At 42.2% G+C, this 25335-nt stretch overlaps 1 protein-coding gene across 2 annotated transcripts in view; it reads right to left on the minus strand.

Moving 5' to 3' along the window:
• Tmem117 (transmembrane protein 117) overlaps positions 1-25335 on the minus strand; it is a 448350-nt gene that overhangs the window by 366728 nt on the left and 56287 nt on the right. For both annotated transcript variants that reach the window (XM_055627032.1, XM_055627034.1), the window contains exon 3: positions 9753-9885. In XM_055627032.1, coding sequence (XP_055483007.1) covers positions 9753-9885 — 133 coding nt within the window. The remainder of the gene's footprint in view (positions 1-9752; positions 9886-25335) is intronic.

Below are 25335 nucleotides of genomic sequence, written 5' to 3' on the forward strand. Positions count from 1 at the left end.
TTATTATATGGACTGTAGATAACACAGAAAGAGAGAGAGAGCAGGAGCGAGCAGGAGAGAGTAAGAGAGAGAGAGCCTGCTACACAATTTATTTACATGGTTCCATCCTTAAGTCCATCAAATTTTCCTTTTCTTTTCGAATTCTCAAAATCACCAAGCAACCAGTCAGTGGCTTTCTCTATTCATGATTTTCTCTTTAAAATGTTAGGAGAACACTGCATTTGTTTGTTGTCATGGACAGAAAATCAAGGGGAGCTCTTATCTATTCATAAACATTTGCTCCAGGATGTGCCATAAGTCAGCGATGTTTATGATTATGTATACATCTGTATAGTTCATACAAACACCAAAGCTCCTGTTTGGGCAGTTTTGTATAAATTAGGAATAACTGTTTTTGCAATAATAATAATAATAATAATTTTCACTAAATGTGATGCTTCCAGTCCCAGGAAGTGTGGTCCACTTGCCTACATTCTAATCTGATTGTGGCCCTCTGCACTGAGATTGATGAATGAATAATGTCGTGTTATCACATGGACCAGTGTACTTTCGCTGTCATATTTATAGAAACTAACACTTCCTGAGAACCAGCATGCTGAGAAATCAACTTATGTCTCTTAAGTTGTCGTGCTAAAAACTGACTCTTATCAGTCCTTATCAGTTACCTTATGAGAGGGTATTTTAGCAATTGGTCTGCACACATGGCCTTGTTTGCCAAAACACTGGGGTAGGTACCAATAGTCCACTGTAAATCTCCCACATTATTATACCAGAAGCTAGCTAAGATGCAGCCATCACCCAGATACTGTTTCCTGGGTCAGAATTTTTCTCCTGAAACAGCATGACAGAATATTTAATGGCAGCTAGGCATGATGACTCACAAACCTTATCTCAGCACTTGGGAACCTGAGACAGGAGGGTTTCTATGAGTTCAAAACCTGCCTTGGCTACATATTGAGGGCCAGCCCAGCCTGAACTAGGGTGAAACCCTATCTTTAAGGAGATCGGAGTAAGCAGCTATGAACACGGATCACAGAACTCATCTCACCCTGGTCAAGCCAGAGTGGACTCTGCAGAGAGACAAGGACACAGCATCGACTGTGCCTCTCCATAGTTCTTTAAGAATCCATTGACTCAGACAGCAGTAGCCGGGACGAAAAACTAAAGATACCAACAGCAACAAACTGGCCTATTGTGGATTTCTCCTCTCAGATCTGCTTCCTGCTCATTCATCCCCCTCTGACAGTGCCCTTCTCCCTCCTCTTTACCCACCTCCCTGCCTCCCCCCCCACACACACACGTCTTCCTATCTCCTCCCTCTCCTCTCCTTCTCTGTGGCCCACAACATCAACCCTATTGACCAGACTTAGCCCTTCAATTCACTTTTCTCCTCCCCAGCCCATTCCCAGCAGCCGGCTTTAGCCATTACTACCAGCCTCAGTAATTAATGTTGCTATTATTGTGAATTAATTGTATGAGCCAGTCAGTATTTAGCCTAATTAAGAATGAATCCAACAAATTATTTAAAGCACCACTCCAGCAGGATTTGCAGTCAGCTGTGCCTCAGCTGCCCAGGAAGCCTCCCAGCCAGGCCCCGCCTCCACCCTCCCCTGATCCTAAACACAGTACTCTAGTAAGTACTTCCGGAAATTGGGGTAGGAATGAGGTCTTAATCCATCACAACTCAAATCAATAGTTCTGGCTTTATCACTACTAATCATGCATTTTTGAATGTTCATAAGGACCATTTAATTTTTTCGCACCACGTCTCTAAATAGATCTTGCACTCTTAGACAAACATAACAAACACAGAGACATTTCTTCCTCAGAAGGACGCTTCCAGTATATGCTGGTAATGGGCCAACCAATTTTCCACTCAAGCACAACAAATAAAATCATTCACTGTGCTTGAGAGTAAGAATGTATATGCCTGGCTCCTGGCCCTCCTTCTAGACTGCATATATCAAACACCACTCTGTACTCCACAAGCTTACATGATTATAACCTGTTGCTTAAAAAAAAAAAAAAAAAAAACAGCAAAGAGCATGCTGAGGAGATGGTTCAGCCAGTAAAGTACTTAATGCTCAAGTCTGAGGACCCAAGCCAGGATTTCCAGCACTCTTTTTCCAGAAAAACCCGTGGGCATGCCCGTGATCCCGGCACCCAGGGTGGAGCCAGCCGAGAGAAACTGGTGAATTTGGGGTTCAGTAAGAGGCCTTGTCTCAAAAACTAAGGTGGACAGCGAATGAGGAAGCCAGCACTGACTCCCAGCCTCCACACACCTGTGCACACCTGTGGGCTTGCACACGTGTTCATACAGAATCACGCACACCTATGCAAAAATAATAAATAAATAGAACAAAAAGAGAAAAGAGTTCAAGTAAGTAATTTCCAAACCACTTGAGATTCTTGGATGTAGTCTTTTATTTTTTTATTTTATTTCTTTATGTATTTATTAATGTAGTGTATGTGTTTGTGTGTGTTTGCCTGCGTGAGCATAGGTACATCACATGTGTGCTGGTGCCCATGGAGGCCATAAAAGGGCACTGCGTCCCCTAGAACAGAAGTCACACATGGCTAAGCCACCATGTAGACCCCATGAGAATCAAAGCTTCAACAGAAACCGGGGCGCTCAACAGCTGAGCCACCTGTGCACACAGACACACCCTTGTGAGACTTCTAAAAAAATAAAGGAGTAAACTTAGAAAAGCAAATTCTGCCTAAGATGAAAGTTCTCCTGAGTCCCGCCCCCCCCACACACACACACTGCAGGGTGACTCAGCCTCAGGAAAACCATGCGCTAACCCTCGGGAGAGAGGAACTGGAGCTGTGAGGTAGCTCTTCCCCGGTGGAGTGTGTGACATACTCGCTGACAGAGCACCCATCCTTCTCTGAAGGTGAAGATCGGAAGAGCCTCGGGGCTGAGGTGGGTCAGGTGTGCTAGAGACCCGAGAAGCACTTTCGCAGTCTCACCCATCAGCTGGTCCCCGCTTCTCGCTCATTTATCTTTCTCATTCACTCTTGCTTGTGGGCTGCCTCTCTGTACACAGCAACATGACTGTGAGGCCTCAGAAGTGTCCATTTCAAATGCTCTCTCCTCCCACCCTCCCCACCCCGGTTGCCCTTGTCATTTCTCACTTCCTGGGGTCCTCACCGCACACAGCCAGATTAGGCCTCCCCATAGTTCCTCACCAAAGCCTCTCAGGGAGGAGACGGAGGGAGGGGTGAGGGGCCAGCCCACCTCCATTCTGCCACCAAGTCTTGTTCAGCTCTGTTAGACCTTACCTAGGAACACTTTCACAATTACTTGCATCAGTATCTTTTCTCTTCCCTGTGCTATATTTAGTCCCTGTTCATACCTTAACATATTTTTCAACTACCTAGAAAAAGAAAACCTGAAGATCTTTGTGATCAACTCTTGAAGCATCAGCTCCGCAGCCTACCCTGAACAGTGCACTGTTGGGAAAGGTACTCTCTTATATGGGGGGTATTTTCTGAGAGTAGGTGCCTATTTTATTCAGTGGCAAGTACAGTGTTTGTTTTTTTAATGCTGGAAGAAGTCTACAAACATGTGAACATATTTGCATGCCTATGTTTATAGATATTGTCACATGAGCCTGGACTGGATCACAATGAGGGCCAAGCACACCACACAAAAGTACTTGCTATGCAGTTCGATATGTAAATTTCATCAAACGGTTCCCGGAGAGATGGCTGGAGAGATGGAGGGGCTGGAGAGATGGCTCAGGGGAGGTCTCACACTGCCTTTACCGGGGATCGGAGTTTACTTTCCAGCTTTCCCAGCCAGGCAGAGTCACTGTAACCCCAGCTCCAGGGAGCTAACACCCCTGGCCTCTCCGAGCATCTGCAGTGTACACACAGACATGCACATAATTGAAAATACAACCTTCTGGAGGAAGGGGTGGAAAGACTAAGAGCTGGACCAAGAAATCTGCCGTGAGGTTGCCACTGCTAGAATGACAAGGAAGCTGCACCCACAGATGCTTCAACAGTGCGGATGCCTAGACAAGACAGTGACTCTATCAAAACAAGATAATGACAATATCAGGACAGGGAAACCCTAAGGCATCCCATGCCCTGAAAAAAAAAACTACGGGTGAATAAGGAACACTGAGAGAGAGGCGAGCACCCCAACTTGTTATCCAATACCACGTGGTCAATCCTGAAATCATATATTCACAAGCAGCACCAAGCAGCCTTAGCAGGTTGCGTGTATATATTCACGGATATATATATACAACAACAACAACAACAACAACAATAATAATAATAATAATAAGCCATGAGACTATCGATTTGAAGAGTGGGGGAGCATGGAAGGGGTTAGGAGGAGGGAAAAGAAGGGGACGCGGTATCATTATATTTTACTTTAAATAATTTTAATTCGGAAATTCGGAAAACAGCAGACATCTCTGTTTTGTTTGGTTGTTTTATTTAACTGTCTGAAATGTCCTGTTAGTGTGCATTATTTATGGCAAATACCAAGACTCGTGGTAACATTGTCACATGTATATATCAAGCACTTTAGTCAGCCTCCTAGCTTTCCTCCCACCACTCCTTCCTTCCTGAGGGAAAATTTTTACTCCTTTTACCAATCAGCAAAGAAAACATGTCTTTTGCTGCCATCCAGTGGCTCCTTTTGGTATAAAACTCTGTTCCTATATAGTGAACAAATTGTGAGGAAAAATTAATTTTTTTAAAAAAAGTGTTTCAAGTATCCAAAGCTACGCATCCTTCCAGTCTTTTGTGACCAGCTCAGTTTTCTAATCAGTAAGATAGCGGCTGAACTTTGGAGCACAGCTCTTTTCATTCCTCCCAAATAAAGAGCTCCAAACCCTAACCCTAGACCTAAGCAGACAGGCTTTAAGACCCCCCAGTGGAATTGGAGGGTTTAAAAGAATAAGTTTTGACTAAATCAGTCCCAACACTGTGGGAAAAAATGGCTTCCAGTTCTTGTCCTAGGCCTTGCTTTCTGGGGTGTTTGGTCCTGTGTGTAAATATACTCTTCTTCAGTACAATGCACGCCTTTGTGCTGTGGCTGCAAACTCTCACTCTCCTTCCGGTGCAAATGGGTGCTTTGATCCTATTTCTTCGAGTGTCTCTCTTTTTCTCTCCTAAGTGATAACTAGGCCAACTGCAGAAAATGTGCACCTACTATGCTAAAGCAAAACCTCACTGTAGTGACTTCAGCCCCGCCCTCTCCTGCTGGCCAGGCAGCATCCTTAGAAGCATTGGTCATTTTGATTTAAAAAAAAAAATACATTAGTACAATTTTGGTTCAAAAGAAAAGTTCAGGTAAGTCAATGTAGGTGGAAGTGGAGGCAACAGGGAATGGAATTGCTCTGCACAGCAAACTGGGAGCTCTGCAAGACGCCGAGCGCCTCCCGAGAAGTAACAATCTGGAATTGTTCAAAGAAAATAACCAGGGTTACAACATGGACTCAGACTCTTAAAGAAGCTATACTAAAACCCCAAACCACACCGTGGCTATGAGTTCTCTGGGAGAACTTTGTCCCACAAAGCACAATTTGGGTTGGGCAGCCTCCTTATGACTGTCTGGCTGAACTGACTGAGCTCACGGCATTCCACTCTTTCTCTGTTACCCGGTGCAGAATCTTCTACCAATGGGACTTCTAATCCCTCACTCCTAAACCTGTCTTAGTTTGGGTTTCTACTGCTGTGATGAAACACCATGACCAAAATCAAATTGAGAAATAACGTGTTTCTTTCACTTCTTCTACCATATCACAGTTTATCATTGATGGTAGTCAAGGCAGAAACTCAAACAGCAGGTTTCTGATAAACAGGCCATGGAGGAGTGCTGCTTACTGGCTTGCTCACCCTGGCTTGCTCAACCTGCTTTTCATATAGAACAGAGGAGGACCAGCCCAAGGATGACCCTCCCCACCGGTAATGGGCTGGTCCCTCCCCCATCAACCACTAATTAAAATGCCCTACAGTCTTGCCTACAGCTTGATTTTATGGAGACATTTTCCTCAGGTGGGGTTCCCTCTTCTCAGACAACTCTAACTTGTGTCAAGTTGACATAAAACTAGCCAGCACAGAGCCCAGATCCTCAATTTGGGTGTGTGCCAAAGGCTGAAAACTCAAGTTCCTGAGTGCCCAGCACACTGCCCATGGGCCTCCTGTCTTGATATTCAGGTCCTCCTGCATTTTCCCTCTAGTTCTGTCCTGTCTCAAGCCTGGTTATGCACCCCTAAAGTCCATCTGGCTCCATTGTATTTTCTAACTGTTCTATGGCTTGTATAGCAGAAGTTCCTGGGTCCACCCCACCGTAGGAAAAGAAACTGCTTATAAAATGCTAAAGGCAACACCTAGAAACCTCACCTACAACCTATAACAATAATGTAAAGGGGACTCAGTTTATCTTTCAGTCATCTTGGTACAAAAGAAAAAAAAGTGACTTCAAGAACAAAAGAGATCACCATGGCAGCATTTTGGTGCTATGAGGTGAAGAGAGCAAAAAGAAAATAAAATGCATGGGATTTTTCTTCAAGTTACTAGGAAGTGTGAGAGTCTGAATCTCTGCCCCTTTGGTCCATAAAGCTCATTTGCCTTTTGCCCTAATCTATGTTCATTCCCCAAGATACCTAAAATGTTAGGGTGAAAACAGGAGCCAGGCAATTTACCTCTTGTCAAGTCAGCTCTGGTCAGGGCTTATTCTTAGAACTCAGGAATTATGGGTCTCAGTTCATACTCAATTTATACTCAATTCTGAATTGGAATTTTTTAAAAGCAGCCCAGGCAACAAATACCCTCCCCAACTTTTTTGGTTTGGTTTGGTTTTTGGCTGCTTGGTTGTTTTCGGTTTTTCTTTTGTTTTGGTTTGAGTTTGGGTTTTGTTTTGTTGTTGTTGTTGTTTGTTTTATTTTGTTTTTTAATTTTTAATCTCTGAAACTATACAGATGTCCAACATATATCCTAGTCCTGAAGCATCCAGTCTGAAAAGAAAGTCCCAAAACATATGAACACAGGTCTAGCGGCCATATTAGGTTTTCTGAGTTCAGGAAATACTTTGGGAATGGGTCTAGGCCAGTGGTTCTCAAACTTCCTGATGCTGCAACCCTTTAATACAATTCTTCAACCATAAAATTGGTGACCCCCAACCATAAAATTGTTTTTGTTGTTACATTATAACTGTAATTTTGCTACTGTTATGAATTGTAATATAAATATGTGTCTATTCTGATGGTCTTAGGAGACCCCTATGAAAGGGTCATTTGACCTCCAAACAGGTTGATCCCCACAGATTGAGTACCACTTGTCTGGGCCAACATTACTAGAAGCATCACTGAGCCTGGGCAGATGGGAGCCCTCTGTGCAAACCTGAGTGAGTGTAAAGCCTGAGGTCTCTGTCAGCAGCACCCTCCAGTCACCCCTGAGATCCACATGCCCCCTGTCCTTCCTACACCCTCTCACCATCATTTCCTGCCCTACACAGAACAAACCAATGCCCCAGACACTCATGCCTCCTGGAGAACCCAAATGTACAGCAAGGTCCTTTTCTCTAGGAACTGACCTATGCACCAGATTGACAACTGGCTTTGCAACACTCTCTTGGTCACAGGATAACGGCTGTCAGTGCACCCTTCAGAAACAGCCGTTTGATGTTTTTAAGCAGTAAACAACCAAAACAATTTGTTTCTTGCTGTGTATTTGTTCAAATGGCATTTTTAAAGACATCTTTCCAGTAGAAGGTTCTTTTCCAGCGAATGTGAAACAGATCACAGAAGAGTTCAAGAATTACATAAGAGTTCAAACATTCTATAACATTTATATTCTATAGTATCCTATAATAGTCCGTAATCTCTAATAGTGCATTCAATCTGCGAATAAAAGGGAGTAACGATCTTGGGTAAGATACTACATATAAATAAAAAACCATCACTTAGCTGCTACACGTGCCTCCTGCTTCTTTCGATTATCAAGGTCAACTTGAAAGATTAAACTATGGAGAAGACCAACAGAGACCAGTGCTAGTGATGAGTCCTTTCAATTCACTGCTTAATAGGTCAACCACCTATTATTATTTTGAGTGGGGAGCTAATTAGAATGCAACTTTGGGCAGTCCTCAGTGTCTTGATCCATAAAACGGACAATAGAAGGCCCTGTTTCACAGGTTCAGTGTGAGGTGAGCTGAGACAACTCATGCCTGATCACGGTTCTCAGTGGCTGTGCGCTCTCCGTAGGACTGTTTTGGTTTAGCTGCTGAGTGTTTTGCTTTGTACACAGGACTACATGCTACTGTATTCAATTTACTATCGTTAAATGTATCTCTCCATCTTCCTCTATATCCTTAACCTTATTAGCACCATATAAAAATACAAACGGCCCTCCAGCATCAGACTCCCAGGTGCCTAGAATTACAGGCCTGTGTTATCACACCAGGCTCCTTCCAGTGCTTTGAAAGTACAAAGTCTTACAGAGAGGCCTCTGGTTGCCTTAGGTAACTCCAAGCTCTCACTACCCACTGCTGTCACAGGATCCAAGGCTGAGGAGTATTCTGAGAAACCCAAGTGGTTCCTATAACTCCATCACCACGGAGAAGCCTATTAATGTTAGCATTGTTTGGGTACAAGAAACAAGCATGACAACGCGTTTCTAATAGTGTCCTCAGGCCTGAACATTCAATCTAAAATCAGTCATGCATTTTGCTACTACAGAGTAAAAACTGTGACTCATGTGCTTTTCCGTTACCAGTCAGCCCCTTTCCACATGGAAGGAAACAGGACTTTAGGTGGGCTTCTCTTTCAGCCCTCAACAGTGGTGGCCAAAGTCTATGTGTGGCATCCAAACCACCTCACACTGTGAAAATGCGTGGAAATCCTAACTAGCCTGTGACTTGGAGTGGCTCTAATTTAGTGAAAAGGGTAGAGGAACACCTTCCCTCGTTATTATCTCTGTGTCCAACACATCAGTGGCACTTTGTTAGTTCATGTTCTTGGTCAACATCTTAAAATCATAAGCCAAACAAGTCTCCAGCAAAGCAAACCACTTAAACCATTCTCTGGTTAAAGCACACTGGATAGCAAAGCTAGAGGACTCTGTGCTGAAAGACTGACCTCTGTACTTCGCTGGGCAATTAAAGAAATGAGGAAAGTTGAAAGAAAATACACAAATCCCCCTGCTGTTGTGCTGGGCTAAGTGTGGTGTTCCATCTGCATTGAATCCAAGTTGTCTGCCTTTAACAGGACCTAGTTTATCTCTATCCAAACCGGCACAAAGTCCTGTTTGTTTTATGCTACCACACCAGACATGACTCAGGAGTTCAAAACCAGCCTGGACTACACATTCGAACAATCAACAACAAAAAGCTATCAGTACCAAAGGACTTTATTAATCCAGGCATCATGAGCACTGAACTCTCTCGCTGTAATAAAATTGGTATGTGCCTTCAAACTATACCAAAAAAAAAAAAAAATTAAAGGGATTGATATATTTTCTTCTAACTTTCTTCATTTCTTTCATTTCACAGCAAAGCACAGAAGTCAGTCTTCAGCACAGAGTCCTCTAGGTGTTACAAAACGCCTCATTCTTCCTAAAAAGAAGAAATGTCCTAATATTCTTAGGTAAAGCGAACACATATCAACCCCGTTTAGAACGCAGAGCCTGCTAAGTAGCAGGTGTATAACAACAAGAAGTGTGGGGTGTGTTCGGAGGACTTCCTGGGCACCACTCAGAGCAGCCTGGGTGGGCAGGCAGTGACTCACCCCATGTTCCCATCCATCAGAAGAACCGTGTTATATATGTGAGAGAAGATGAAGAGAAACAGGATCGTGCTGAAGAACATTGTCATCCATGAGCCGTGGTCCTCACGAAACATTTTTAACCGGAGCAACTGACCTGGAACGAGAATATTAGAAGTCAGTGTACACTGGCAACTGAAATTCATGTATCTTTATTTTAACCTCGGGAAACCCTTTAGAATAAGCCATTGTATAATGCCTCCTTGCTCTTTTATGAATAAAGTCCAAGATAACTGGTACCACTTTGGAAAGTGGCATTAATGTAAGAACTATTACTTAGGGATTATCCATTATACTGGCATGGGGACAGGCTAGAGCACTATGCTTGCTGTGTTTTATTTCATAAATGTGCTTCTGGTTCACACTGAAACTACTTCAGGCTGACAGTAAAAGATGATGAGTAAGTTCTGCCTGGTTTCCCTTTGCTTCCAGCCACCCATTCTTTATTCCATGGCCAGCTCCACTTAGAACACAATACAGTTTCTCAAGAAACATGATAAGTAAGAACAAAGAGAGTGTCATCAGATGCAGATGGCTCAGCCTCGCTCGTAATTCTTTTTTAATATAATTTTATTTATAACTTATTCACGTTGTATCCCATTTGTAGCCCCACCCTTGCTCCCTCCCAATCCCGCCCTCCCTCATCTCCTTCCATGCCCTTCCCCAGTCCACTGATAGGGGAGGTCCTCCTCCCCTTTCATCTGACCCTAGCCTATCAGGTCTCATCAGGACTGTCTGCCTTGTCCTCCTCTGTGGTCTGGTCAGGCTGCTCCCCCCTCAGGGGGAGGTGATCAAAGAACCAGCCACTGAGTCATGTCAGAGACAGTTCCTGTTCCCCTTACTAGGGAACCCATTTGGAGACTGAGCTGCCACAGGCTACCTCTGTGCAGGGTTCTAAGTTATTTCCATGAATGGTCCTTGGTTGGAGTATCAGTTTCAGAAAAGACCCCTGTTTGGGTTCTGTTTTTCTCCTTGTGGAGCTCCTGTCACCCTTCCAGGTCTTTCTATCTCCCCCTTCTTGCATAAGATTTCTTGCACTTTGCCCAAAGTTTGGCTATGAGTCTCAGCATCTGCTTTAATACCCTGCTAGGTAGAGTCTTTCAGAAGCCCTCTATAGTAGGCTCCTGTCTTGTTCCTTGTTTTCACCTTCTTCCAATGTCTATCCCATTTGTCTTTCTGAATGAAGACTGAGCATCTTACCCAGGGTCCTCCTTCTTGCTTGCTTCTTAAGGTGTACAGATTTCATCCTATATTGTATGTCTAATATCCACTTATAAGTGAGTATATACCATGTGTGTCTTTCTGCTTCTCAGATACCTCACTGGGGATTATCTTTTCTAGATACCACTATTTGCCTGCAAATTTCATGATTTCCTTGTTTTTAATTGCTGAGTAGTATTCCATGTGTGAATGTACCACAATTTCTGTATCCATTTCTCAATTGAGGGACATCTAGGTTGTTTACAGATTCTGGCTATTACAAACAAAGTTGCTACAAACATGGTTAAACAAATGTCCTTGTTGTATACTTGAGCATAGTTTGGATATATGCCTAAGAGCGGTATAACTGGATCTTGAGGTAGCACTATTCCTAATTGTCTGAAAAATGCCAGATTGATTTCCAAAGTGGTTGTACAAGTTTACATTCCCACCAGCAGTAGAGGAGGGTTCCCCTTTCTCCACATCCTCTCCAGCATGTGTTGTCACTTGAGTTTTTAGTCTTAGCCATTCTAATGGGTGCCATTGCTCTTAATTCTTAAAAGTCTGTATATCCCATTTGCAAGAGAAGGTCATGTGTGTGTCACAGAGTGCCCTGTGTATTGTCGGAAAATACAGTCTCCATTCTGATCCACAGAATTCAATTTACAAAGGCAAATGATAAAAAGTGAAACAGGGTTAATGTGTTAAAATTGTAAGAAAATGGATACATATTAGGACAAACATTGAAATAGAAATTATCACTGTCAGAAGCATCTCAGAAAATTTTTAAATTTGTGGATACAAGTATTCTGAGTGATGGGTAAGATTTTTTTTCTATACGTAAAACCAAAGAGTTAGAAAACAGTGACAGTAGATCACCTAGGCTTGTCTGAAGATAAGTTTTGTCTGATGTAGTTATTTCCATTACTCAGAAAGCTTTCGTATTTCATGAGAAGAGAGATGGTGCATACAGAGAGCCACAGCAATGGAGTAGAGGGCCTGGAGATGGCTCATAGTCAGGCTCACACAGGGCTCTTACAGACCAAAGCTCAGTCCATGCACTCACACCAGGCTCCTCACAGCCACCTCCGACTCTAACTCCAGGGAGTCCAATGCCGTTTTCTGGCCTCTGTGGTCCCTGTGCTCCTGTACAAACACACCCACATGCACATGCACATAGCTAAAATAAAAGATCTTTTAAATGAAGTAAACCTGAGATTTTTACACTAAAATGTCTCAGAAAAAAAATATGAAATTTAGGAAATAAACAAATGTTCCAACCTAAAATAATCTTACAAGGGACAAACAGCTTATAGAAAGAAAAGATCTGTTAAGACCTACTTTAGGCTAGAGCAGTAGCTCAGCATTTAAGAGCCCTTACTGCTCTCCCAAATTTGGTTTTCAGCATTCATGTCAGGTGGCTGACAATCACCAACTCCAGCTGGGGAATCTAATGACCCTTTCTGGCTTCCACAGGTACCTGTAGTGACAATTTTAAAATGTTGGTTTCTTTAAAAAACAGAGTTATGGAGCCTAAGATACCCATCAGACTTGCCTTCTTGGGGTCTGTGCATTGTAGTATGTCTATCCTCTGCTATATGACTAAAATCCACTTGTGAGTCTATGCCATGTGTGTCTTTCTGGGTCTGTGTTACCTCACTTGGGATTATCTTTTCTAGTTCCATGCATTTGCCTGAAATTTTCATGATTTCCTTGTTTTTAATGGCTGAGTAGTATTCCATTGTGTAAATGTACCACAGTTTCTTCATCCATTCTTTGGTTGAGGGACATCTAGGTTGTTTCCAGTTTCTAGCTGTTATGAATGTGCTGCGATGAACATGGTTAAGCAAACGTCCTAGCTGTATGGTGAAGCATCTTTATGTAAACTGAATTAATTAACAAAAATAGAAGTGTTATGAGAAGATGTTTTTGTTTTAATTCCAGGTGTCAGGCTGCTTTGCAGCAGTTTGCTATGACCTGTCTCGTGTTCTAGCATAGGCATGATTTTGTCAGCTTCAGATAGTTTCTGTGATTGTGTGACATTTGGAATCCTAGGGAGTTTTCAAAGGGTCCAAGAGTGCTAGAGCTCTAATAGGTGTGTTTGATGGTTGTTGGTGGTGGTTGCTGGTCATTCAGAGGAGTTGTGGTTGGCTGGTGGTGTTGAAGGTTTGATAGGTAGTCTTGTGGAAAAGAAACAATAACTACAGCAACCAAGACGAAGAAATTTAATATCCTGTCTGCAAAGATCAAATTTGTTCCAAGAAGCTTGGTGTCCTAATCAGCAGGAAGTAGTCTAATGATAACACTGTCCTCTTTCTGACCCGACTTTATTTAGGGATCTCTTTCCTTTCCTCTCTATCCCTTTTTGTGTCTCATCTAGTGTTTGAGGGTTGAAAGGGTGGAAGAAAGGAAAGCCCATAAAGTAGCAAAGTCTGGCTACAGGTACCCACATATATAAAAATAAAATTTTAAATGTCAAGATTTAACAATAAACTCTTCCCTTTTACCTAATTTGGTTAAGATAACATACCAAATGTCACTTGGAAACTTAAGAAACATTATTGTACACCAAACTGTAGCTGGAGGGGGGACAGAAGAGACTGGGTTATACCACTTGGCTTATAAGGAAGAAGCAGAAGTCAAACCCACATTCTAAAAAGCTTCGTGTGGTATTTCGTACTGGTGAGATGGGTAGGCACACCCCTGTGGCTCACTGGCCAGCCAGCCAGCCTTGGCTAATCAGCAAGGCCTGGGTCCCAGTGAGAGAGACATCTCAGAGAGACATCCCAGAGAAATAATGTTACCAGATGAGGCCTGTAGGCTGTGCGCCTCCAGGAGGGTGACTCCGGCCTCCATATGCACATGGGAAGATACATGCACACCCATGCAGAACACACATACACACAGTTCTCAAAGGAAAATGTGGCCAGACAGCTAATAAAATACTGCACAAACCTCTAGCCAAATAAATGATACTATTACCACCACTGACAAGATTTCAGGCCTTGAAGATCAATGGAAGCATTGCACTGCCATTGCCGAGCCCACTGTTTGGCAGTAATTCCAGGCACTAGACTCATCAGAGTGAAATGGCAGGTTAACAGGGTTAGAACTCACTGGGCACAACGATGGAGTCAAATCACAAGAACCTCCCCTGGAGCGACTTCAAGATTAACTCAATCAGTAACCTCCAAATGCCAGAAACATGTACACGTGGGCTGCCATCAACTGACCGGTTCCACAAATGACTTTCTCATACAGTGTAATCAAATCCCGAACCTCGGAGACATCACTGCCCAGGCCAAGTGGCAGGAGAGGTAGAATAGCAAATACAAATGGAAGGAGTTCGTTTCAGAGCACTCCGCAAGCCTGAAAAGATTTAGCAACAGAGAAAAGAGCCTTGGCAGACCAGGGAGGAAGACAATGCAACCAGTACTAATGAGAAAATAGTCTCAAAGTGACCAGTATTATATCAGAATTTCCCTAAGTTCTTGAGTCAGTGCTTCAAACAGAACTACTCGCCATGGTCAGATCTTTAAGCAAGTGAGAAATTAACTTCTCTGAGATCATACGTATTTCAGAGGCTGCTATGTCCATGCTAGTGTTATCGGACTAGGTAGAAGGCAGCTGAAATAAAGCTTAAATGGCCCAAATGAAAACTTCATTTCCTTCACCTTTCTTTATATTCATAGTTGAAGAAAGACAAAGCAAAATATTTCTGATGAATAGAATACTGCGGGGCAAGTTATAATAGAAAAATTACAACCTACAGTGCTCTCACTGGGACGACAGAGCTGCAGAAGACCTACGACCTAACATTTACACACTCCACTGCCTGCTGTGTGAACCTCACCATCTGCACGCTGCAGTGAAGTGGGAGCCATGCTTCTCTTCTCTACCACTGTGCTCTTGTGCCTGGTGGTGTGACCTGGGCATGGTCAGACACCCTAGAAAAACCATCTTGAAATGTTACTCCTCCTTCGACAGTTTTGAGAGGTGCTGTGGCCTTTAAGAGATAATTAAGTTGTTCGGGAAGTCTGATCCCTGGGGACCGGGTTAATTCCCTGGAGACTGCGTTAGCAACCACGCAGCAGGTTGTCAGGAGATGAAGACCCTCTGCATGGTTGGTTTGTTTTGCGCATGTCCAACTGCTCCCGGCATTTCAAAGCAGCATGAGCGCCCCACCAAAAGCTGAGATGCCTTACAACACCCTGAGATTTCTCAGCTTCTAGAATCACAAAGCAAAATAATCTCTGTTCTTCCTAGACAAGAATGACTACCTTGTCTCAGGTACCCTTTTAACAACAACAGGGAATGCTAAGACACCACAGTGGCCGGGACACTCTATCTCTCAAATAGATGCTGGCCCAACTGAGAAGAGGCAGAGCACAAAGGGTGCCTCGCTGCACGGGACTCTCTGTTTCTAGGTCGCCTCCTCCTGCACTGCTCCCTGTGCCCTGTGGAGCATCAGCTGTCCACACCTCCCTCCACACAAATCTTCTCACACACCAGCTACGTGCCCAGATCTATTGATTCCCCCGCTTAACCTGAAATTCCTATTTCCTCATTAGACCTTTCCCCGACATCTTTCTTGCCTGTATACCCTACATTTCCTCTGTAAAACCCCAACTGTAGTTGAGAACGGCAGTCTGTGCTCGCTGATTTGTTAAAGGACTGTGGGCGACACTACATGACGAGGTTGGCAACTCCTCAGGCTAAACCCATGATCCCTCATTCCAGCTGCCATAGCCTGGCACAGCCACAGAATACTGATTGTTTTGTCCTTGCCAACTGCTCCTGCTACCCTCCTCGACATCTATTTCAATTTTCACCTCAGAGCACTTAGGATATGATCTTTATCCCAGAGTCTATGAATTACGGCAGCCGTTGACATGATCATGCTCACTCCGTGCCCACTCACACTCACTCACTCCGCTTTCAAGGGCATTCCCTTTTCCTTCTCTTCTCTCTTAAGGGATGTAAAACTATTCTCAGAAAGGACCTTACCTGATGCTTTTAAAAAATTCACCCCTTCAGAACTTCCCACAGCTATCTTTTCTCTCTGTGTGTACACTTCAATCTCTCACATTTTTCTCATCTTTTTTTCCTCTGCCTCAAAAATCTCTTTAACCATAAGAACAATGGTTTCTTGTTTTCATGCCCTTACACTATGTTCATTCTCCTTGTCTTTTTATTCAGATTTCATGAGAAAAAAGAAACAACACACCCATTCCCTGAGATCTAAGCTGCCATGAAACACAATGCTAAAATTGTTCTGGCAAATGCTCACAGCACTCACCACTGCCAGCTCAAGGAAAAGCACCCTGCACTTTAATTTACCATGCATCTTGGCTTCATACGGCAATGCTTTTTTGGTGTTGGGCCTTCTTGGCTTCCCTAACCGCCAAGCACATTTTGTCCTTTTCCTATGTTTGTGACTATTTCTGTGACCCTTTTATTTAGGAATCTCTTCTTCTCCTTGTCCAATAAATGATAATATGCTTCCACGGTCTGTCATGGCCTTGTCTTTATAACAGTCCACAATCATGCCCAATCTAATTAAGTCCAACACGTGTGTCCCAGCAGAGGCCTTCCCACCCCAGCTTCTGCCCATACTCCTCCTGGATGAATGACTGGAAAATTAAACTCAGCACATGAAAACAAACTCCAGATTCCTTCTTGCATCAACAAACAAGCTGTCTGTATCTCCAGCTTGGCTTTCATGATCCTTAAATCCACTTCTGACTTCACTCTTTAATCATTTTCAAAATAATACACAGTAGAATTCATTTTTTCCCTTGCTCAATAGCACTGTTATTCTACTCTTCTCCATATATCATTTCTCATTAGTTCTTGGTGAAACTATTCCAACAATCTTCCAGCTGGCCTTTCTCATTTCAGCCTTTCCTATCTCAAGTACACCTTCCACACAGCCAGTAGACCTAACTGAAATATAAACGTACCACATCACCCTTCATCTATCATCTTTCAGTGATCATTTCTTCCCCCATAGTGTAAAAGTCTGAGCTCTTCCACTTGGTCTATAAGGCATCACTTGGTCAACCAGCAAACTTCTTGGTCACCACGCCCTGCCTTCCAGGCTGCTTTCCCTTGCACCAAGCAGCTTTTGGTTTTTGTGTTTGTACTGAACACTCTGCCTGGGTATTCTTCCTTTTCCCTGAGCCCCCAACTCTTGTCTTTCCTATAAGCCATTAAATTTAGGTCAGTGATGTCTGGGTCATCTCCCTTGGTTAGTATTTTATACACTGGAGTAATTCACCAAAGGCATCTCTAGATTAGGCTTGCTTTGATTGGTGAGAGATTGCCTCAGCATCTGTCAACTTTGGAGACTGCTAGCATTTGAAAATAATTACCCTTGCTCATTAAAGATTTATTCCTCCTCATGTTTTCTCTGTCATCACATACCCCTCTAATACATTAAATGAGCCTGAAGTAACACAGTGATAATATTCTTTAAAGATGTAGTTAATATTTAACATTTTAATATTAAAAACTTGACTAAATATAAGCCTTGTTTCCTATCACTAGAATAAGGAATATGAAAGATTGAATTAAATGGAGCACCACAGTTGAGCATTAATTGAAACCCACTTTTAATCACACTAAAATGAGTATATGAAATATTTATGACAAACTTTTGTGAATTTACAGTTCCTAACAAAATAACTTTTCCTTAAAAGTTAACTAATTAAAAATGACTGAACAAAAATAATTAAAATAAGAGAAGGAAGGCCCAATGGCAGAGGATCTTCTTATACACAAGACCCTCGCTCAACCATCAACACCAAAAAATAAAACTTACAGCAACAGAGGAAATTATCTAACAAACACACCCGAGGATCATTGGAGGAAAAGTTCTCTAGTTAGACAAGTAAGACTTTATAAGACCTTAAAACCTGCGTTCCCAGTGAGTGCTAGTCCATTAGTATTCAGATCAAATCTTGGTGTTTCTGTGCATTAAGAGAATTCAAGAACATCAAACAGATGGTTGGCACTCCTCTTTAGGAGCAGGAGCTTATTCATAAAGTACTGTCATTCACTTCATTTGACAGAAACTCAAACATAGAGAATTGAAATATAATTCCACATACACTAAAAATAATTTTTACAATAAAAAGAAGAAAATGACAAAACAGTTAGAAACCCATAAAAAACGAAAGCGCCCTCAGATGTGGCGCTTAACGCTGATGTCGAGTCTGACCACTAAGAGCGAAGTGCAGTAGTACATACGGTTGTCCTAAATAAACACAAATTATCCTCGGCAAAAGACACGAGTAAGTCTCACATTCTATTAGAAGTCCAGATACTGTGTTTACCTTTATAACTCGACCACTTCCGTTAAACCTTTGCACTAATCGTTTAGCTTAGATAACTTACAATGCTCACTGCTGAGCCACAGGAAATGGTTGCTCCAGAAGCAAATGACGCTGTTAACACACTGAGGTTACTTCTCCCTCATTAAGGACGAAGCTGCAGCGCCCACTGTAAGAATGGAGTGCTCACTGTGCTGGCCAGCACGCTGCCCTCACAACTGATCACATACATACAATACGTACTGTATAGTTTTGATCAAATCAATTTTGTCTCTGTTTTATACACATGTTCTATTCAGAAGCATAGAAAATAGTACTTTGGGTTTTTTTTAAGGGTTTCTAAAATGTGAGAGGTGCTGAAATTGGCAATGGGAATAGAAATCACAAAGCTGCAATTCTTAAAAAAATAATTCCATTACTATCATTGAATTCTTACATTTTCATTTTACTCATAGCAATTTTGAAAAACAATGATATATTTAAAATAGGTTTTTTTGTTTAGTATCAGACACTAATTCAACTAAAAGATGGGTTTCAGGCATGCCCAATCTATTCGCACTGCAACCTAGTGTTGTCCTCTATGAAGTCCACACTTGAGAACTGCACAATCAAGTTACCAAATATGAATCAATCCTGCACTAGGATACTATGCCTGAGACCTGTGGGCAAAATGATTTCCAGAATTTCAAGCAACCCAGACCATCCACCAGGCCCCTGGTCATTGACAGGGTGGACAGAAGGGGAGGTCTGTCCTCTCTGGAACACAACTCATGGGCAGGAACAATCAAGTCAGTGGCCAGGATTTCGTCAGGCCATCCACACCGCCAATCTTCCTGCTGCTGGTACCTCGGTGCTCAGGGCATCAGACTCCGACTTTGATCTTAAGCCTCGTTTCATTCACAGCTGTTCTCTAACTGTTGCACACAGATGTTTTACTGTTCACAAATTAACTGTTCTCTCTGCACATTCTACTTACACAGTTACAAAGCAGACATTAAAATCTCTGCAACAGGAATTTTACTGTAGAAGTATCAACTGTATAGAGTTGGTGATTTACAGCTGCTGTGTTCTTTAGTCTGCAATAATATAGCAGAACAATGGATTTCAACCCCCTTGTTAAATAACTGAGTTAACTGAGTGTGCTCCTACTTTGACTACACAAAAATCCTAAGGCAACATCAGGACTCTTAAAGTCTTTTAAGGTGGTTAAGGAAAAAGAAATCAGTTGTTTGCTTTTCAGACTAAGAGTAAAGATGCTTTGATTCGGCCAAATTTCTACACACTGGTTAAAGTAGAATGAAAAACTGGGGTGCAGCATCATGTAGCCGAAATCAAAACCAAAAAGGATGTTTTCACTTTGAGTGAAACTAAAGACATTCGGCCCCAAAGCAAGGCAGTCCGTCTTGCCATAAGAAGTCAGTACAAAGTGAGTAAGGCTCCATAGGAATATCTCTTTATGATTTGATAAAAATTATTTTTATAGGATAGTGATCATCTTTTTATTTAATCTGGATTTCAAAGTTAAAAACAAAGTAGGAAAAAAGAAGCATTTTAAGTACCACAGGTTTTGTGTCAGTATGATATCATAGGACAGTCTCTAACACTTGCATAATTATTACTGATTAATAACTACTCCTGGGTTTTGCTTTAGGATACATCAAACTCTTTGGAAATAGTCTTTCTTATTTTTTTCAAAGTTTTCCTGCACATATTCAATGTACATGGCACTGTGACACATAAAAACGCTTCCATATATTATCTTTCTTTAAGATCTGTAAGCCAGCAAGATCAGAGCAGCTGAATTCAATGATGGTAGATAACACATGGGATCCTCTGCTAACACCTCCAGGGAATACACTTGAAAAAGCCGGATAACACTCTCAGAAAAGGTGAGTGACAGCTGGAAAAGTCTCTAGTTTATTAGAAAAATAAGAGCAAAATGGACAAAATACACAAAGTCCGTATCAGACAGACTGACGCAGTCAAGGGAGTTATCCACTTTGTGTGAGCGTAGTGACTGAAGTACACGATTCTCAATCACAGATGTTTTAAAAGAAAGGAAAGGAGGGCTGGAGAGATGGCTCAGAGGTTAAAAGTACTGGCTGTTCTTCCAGAGGTCCCGAGTACAATTCCCAGCAACCACACGGTGGCTCACAACCAACTATAGTGAGATCCGGTGCCCTCTTCTGGCCTGCAGGCGTACATGCAGGCAGAACACTGTACACATAATAAATAAATACCATAAAGAAAGGAAGGGAGACAACATTCACAAAAGCTGCAGCAGGAGGAGAGATGCTAGGGGAACCCTCTTCTCTACGCACCGGACTGGAGCAACAGTGAGATGCCTTCAGTAAAAGACCCTGTTTGGTCACCTAGGCTCTCCAGAAACTGATCAGAAATTCTACGCAAGTATAGTGGATTACGTGCTGCATGCTGAAACCTAGCCAGTAGAAAAGCCGTGGACTGTGTGGGGAAACTGAGTCAGACTCACACAGGATACCATGAATTAATGACAATGACAATTCAGTAAGCCAGCTGTGTCCTGTTCTGTTTTTTGTTGTCCTCTTTTCCCTTTCTTCTTTTTCCTTTTCTCTCTTATTCTGGTTTTCACTTTGTTTGGGGGATATTTTCCCAAAGAACTCAGGTGATCTAGGTCTGTGGAGGTCCCTGCCACTCAGCACCTGGGATCCGGGACTCTTAGATGAACTCACTGCATTCTCCTACCTCTGTCCTTTTCACTCCACCTTCTGCCACACCTGCCTCTTCCACGCCCCACCCTGCTGTTTCCTTCTGCTATTTACTTTTCTCTCCTCTATTTTTCCAATCAGTCCAACAGGGCTCACTAGCCTTCTGTCCCACAGTAACTAGTATCTTAGCGCACACAGCGTTCCGTGGGCCTTTACTTACGAAAGGACTGGAGTTGCGGAGAGAGCATTACTTGACTACTGTGCTCAGGGTGGGTCTACTTTTTGAGAATGACTGTTTTACAGATAGTATTCTACTTTTCACAAATTAACACCAGCCTAGCAGAAAAAAAAAAAAAAATCAGTAATACTACAACCCACTGTCTTGTGTAAAAATTTCCACTGCGAGGGGGCGGGGGGTTAAAAACAAGTAAAGAAAAATTTAGTCAACACCCACAATGTTTAAGGCCCAAATGTAAAAACACAAAAGGAACGGAAAATGAAGACAATGTGTCTCCTCCAAAAGTTACTAGTCCCACGGTAATAGCTTCCAATGAGAAGAATTTGATAAGATCCCAAAGAAATCGAAACATGCAAATTCCAGGACAACATAAACAAGCAAGAGGATTAAATAGGATATGAATGTGGGGTTCAATAAAGAAACAGGAAATACTGAGGGGAACTGAAATACTAGAAATAAAATGTTCAATATTTCAAATAAAAAACTTTGGAGGGGACTGGGGATTTAGCTCAGTGGTAGAGCACTTACCTAGCAAGCACAAATCCTTGGATTTGTTCCTGGGATCAGAGAAGTACAAGGAGAAGCCTCATCAACAGAATGGACCAAGAGAAGGACCCAATAGCTGGGCACGAAAACAAGGTAGAGGCATCAGCAGTTAGCAATGACATTCGGGATACATTTACAAGAAAGGACAAATGGAGCAGAGAAGATCTGTGCAGCATGATGGAAAGAGCAAATCAATTAATCATAGGCATTGAAAAGGGAGATAGATTTCAAGCTATGAGCATTGAAAACACTTTCAAAAAAATAATAGTAGAAGGTTTCCCAAACCAAGGGAAGGAAATTTCCAAGAATCAGCCAAGATGTCTGTGATAATGGAAAGTGTTAAGTTGATAATGAAAATGCTGTACATTTACACAGTGAAATTTTATTCAGCTGTAAGCAAGAATTAAATTTTAGGTAAATGGACATAACTAGAAAACATTTTACTGAGTGAGGGAGCAGGGGTCCAGAAAGTAAAAAGTTGTGTTTCTTTCTCATATATACATCATAGTTTCAAATTTTTAGATTTGTTTAATCTAAATTGTTTGTAGAGACCTGTAATCTACAAAGGGACTGTAATGGAATGTAAAATCAAAAGGGGGTATGAGCTCAGTGGGTGGTGGCAAAACCTTTAATCCCAGAACTCCTGAGGCAGAGGCAGGTGGATCTCTGTGAGTTGGCCACCCTGGTCTACAGAGCAAGTTCCAGAACAGCCAGGGCTGCACAGAGAAACCTTGTCTTGAAAAACCAAAAGAAAGGGGGCTGGGGTTTGATGGAAGAATACATGTACTATGAAAATAGAGGTGGAATACTGGGGGATGGTCGAGATTAGATAGGAGTGGAGTGGGAACAGAAAAGAAAACAGGATACAATAAGAGGGTTAACAAAAACTAGGAATAAATGATGAAGTAAAAAAGAAACTTGCTACTTTATAATATAATTTTAAAAACGTAACTTACAAAATTCTCTAAAGGAGACACCATACATTGGTGAAATATATAATGCCTATTTCAGAAGCCAAAGGTTATTTTTATTGGCCTTTTTAATAATTATTTTTATAATACATTTTTACTTTAAAAGATTAATCAATTAGCATTTTCCAGTATTTCTATTTTAATGTTATCCATAACATTAGGGTAAGATATATGAGTTTTGGCAGTTACTACTGCTGCAATTTGTTTTGGAATTAACTCTCACATGCATGGAATCATATGACATCCCATTGTAATCTTGGCCCTATGACCTACAGTGGAAGTTTTCGTTGTGTTGTGTGGATAAGTTTTTGCTATAGTCCCAAGTGTGGGATTCAGGAATGATTTGTCCATAGCTGATAGCAGCTTCAGGAGAGGGCCCATGATCCTTATCAACAGGAAACTGCCTTGTGTAGGGGGCGTGGTTTTTGCCAGCTGAAAAACATCTTGGTGTGGACTCCAAGAAGATATAAAGAGGAGCCCACAGACAGAGCAAGAATGCTTCACTTCGCTTCACTCCCAGAGAGGAAAGCTCTGGAGAACTCCTTACGCCACTTCTGCAAAATTGGGCTGCTGCTGCTGCTGCTGCTGTGCTGCCACTCTTTGCTGCTGCTTTTGCTATTGCTAGATTACAGGTTTGCTGTTTGACTGAACTGCTGGTATCCTGATGATGAAGAGTGGAATCACCCCAAGAAACTATGTCTAAAGAGATCCATAACTCCCGTCCCTATTAACCTTTCTCTCCTACATAAGGTTGGTAGATTAGAAGGGAGGTATAGGCTTTTAGGAACCCAAGGACTCTTAAGTAGCAGGAAGTAGCTAAAGAGACCTATGCCCCTTCTCCCCAATAACCTCCTTTCTCTCCTACCTGGTACTGGAGTGTTGGAAGGGATTGGGGTAGAGAATGGAGAAAGAGTCATAAGGAACCCCAAATAAAGGAGGTTAAAAAAGTCAAAGCCTACAATGACCATAACAAAAGAGGCGAGACTGAGGTGTTGGCTCTCTTCATTGTTTAAGGGATTGTTCCATAAGATTAGAAAAAGGTCCGTTTATTTCTGAATTTTTAGCTAACTCATTGGATAAAGCATTTAGTCTCAGACAGGCAGTAGTGGCACAAACTTTCAGTCCCAGCACTCAGGAGGCAGAGACAAGGGGTTCAAGGCCACCCTGGTTTACAAAGTGAGTTTCAGGATAGCCAGGGCTACCCAGAGAAACCCTGTCTCGGAAAAATAAAAAAAAAAAAAACAAACCAAGACAAACAAACAAAAAGCATTTAGTCTCTAACTGCCCCATCTGGACTTTTATTGAAAATTAAAATGTAACATTGTTCACCAAGCCTAATACAAATCTTTCTTTTTGGCCAATATCATATTAACTGAGTTCCTAATCTTCCAAGCCAGAAGATTTGTGGCATCCAGCCAGAAAGATATTTCTTTAAAGGTATCACTGTTATAATTAATGAATCTTGGTTAATTATATCTTTGTTTGTTGCTGGACATCAGAATATAGACTATTTGAACCTTGTAACTATTTGGCGTCCAGCCTCAAATTCATTTGGAACTCATTCTGGGAAGTCCTATAGAGTCAGTGTAGAAATCAAAAGACCTGGGTATTGATCTCCTAGCCCTAAGATTAACTTTGATGAGAGTAGGAGAATTAAAAGCCAGGGCAAAGGGATTGGCCAATTGGATCAGCAAGCAAGTTTCATGCAAGTCCCGTGATGAGTTTGGATAAAAGGTTCCCCTGTGCACAATACCATTATACCTCACCTTTGGAGACACTGGGTTCACAGTAATTGCTACTTTCTTTTCCATTGCTTACAATATTTAGGGTGTAGATACAAGCTCCAAATCTCCCACTGGGTGAGAGAAGCCATGCCCATCCATGTGTAACACATGAGGAGTAATTCATCTTCCCTGTTGTTAAGGAGGTCGTTTCGGTAGTTCTGTCTGTACAGCCAGAACAGAAGCAACAGACTCAGGCAGGTCTTATCTCCCTTGTGCCATTATCCGGTAATGATGCCAGCATGCAGTTCTCTCTAGTGGGGTCTGTATCCCATCCAAGGCCAAGGTAAGGACGTCCTTTCCCACAAGCAAAACATTCTTAGTAAAAGCATGTACAGTCCCTATCAGGAAATGGGGAGTTGAAAGGTTGGACTGGTCTAATGGTTTCTCTATTTGGATTCTGCACTGGAAATACTCTTTTAGTTGACAGTGTTTGTTTCAGAACAGCATGAGCAGTTATAAGCAGCACACTCACGCCTTCATAAGCAGCAAACACAGCACGCCCACCAACACTATGACCTCCAGGCAATAAGGCATTGTGGGCTCTTTGTAGAATTACTGAGGACATATGTGCTGTTCATCCCCAAAGTTCTTTCTGGGTTCCTCATGGGTGGGGCCAAGCATACCTCAGACTGGACAGTTAGAAGACAGGCTGGTTTAGTTATCAAGCACCAAAGTTCCCATATCCTGTTTTACAGTAAACAGATTCAAAACAGTTATTTCTCTCTCTTAATGTAAAGGGGCTTTCTTGTGGTATGTTATTGATTTTCTTGAGACACCGTTGTGAGCA

Source organism: Psammomys obesus, unplaced genomic scaffold (assembly GCF_907164565.1).
Source record: "Psammomys obesus unplaced genomic scaffold, mPsaObe1.curated_primary_1811, whole genome shotgun sequence".
In the NCBI taxonomy this organism is placed as follows: domain Eukaryota; kingdom Metazoa; phylum Chordata; class Mammalia; order Rodentia; family Muridae; genus Psammomys; species Psammomys obesus.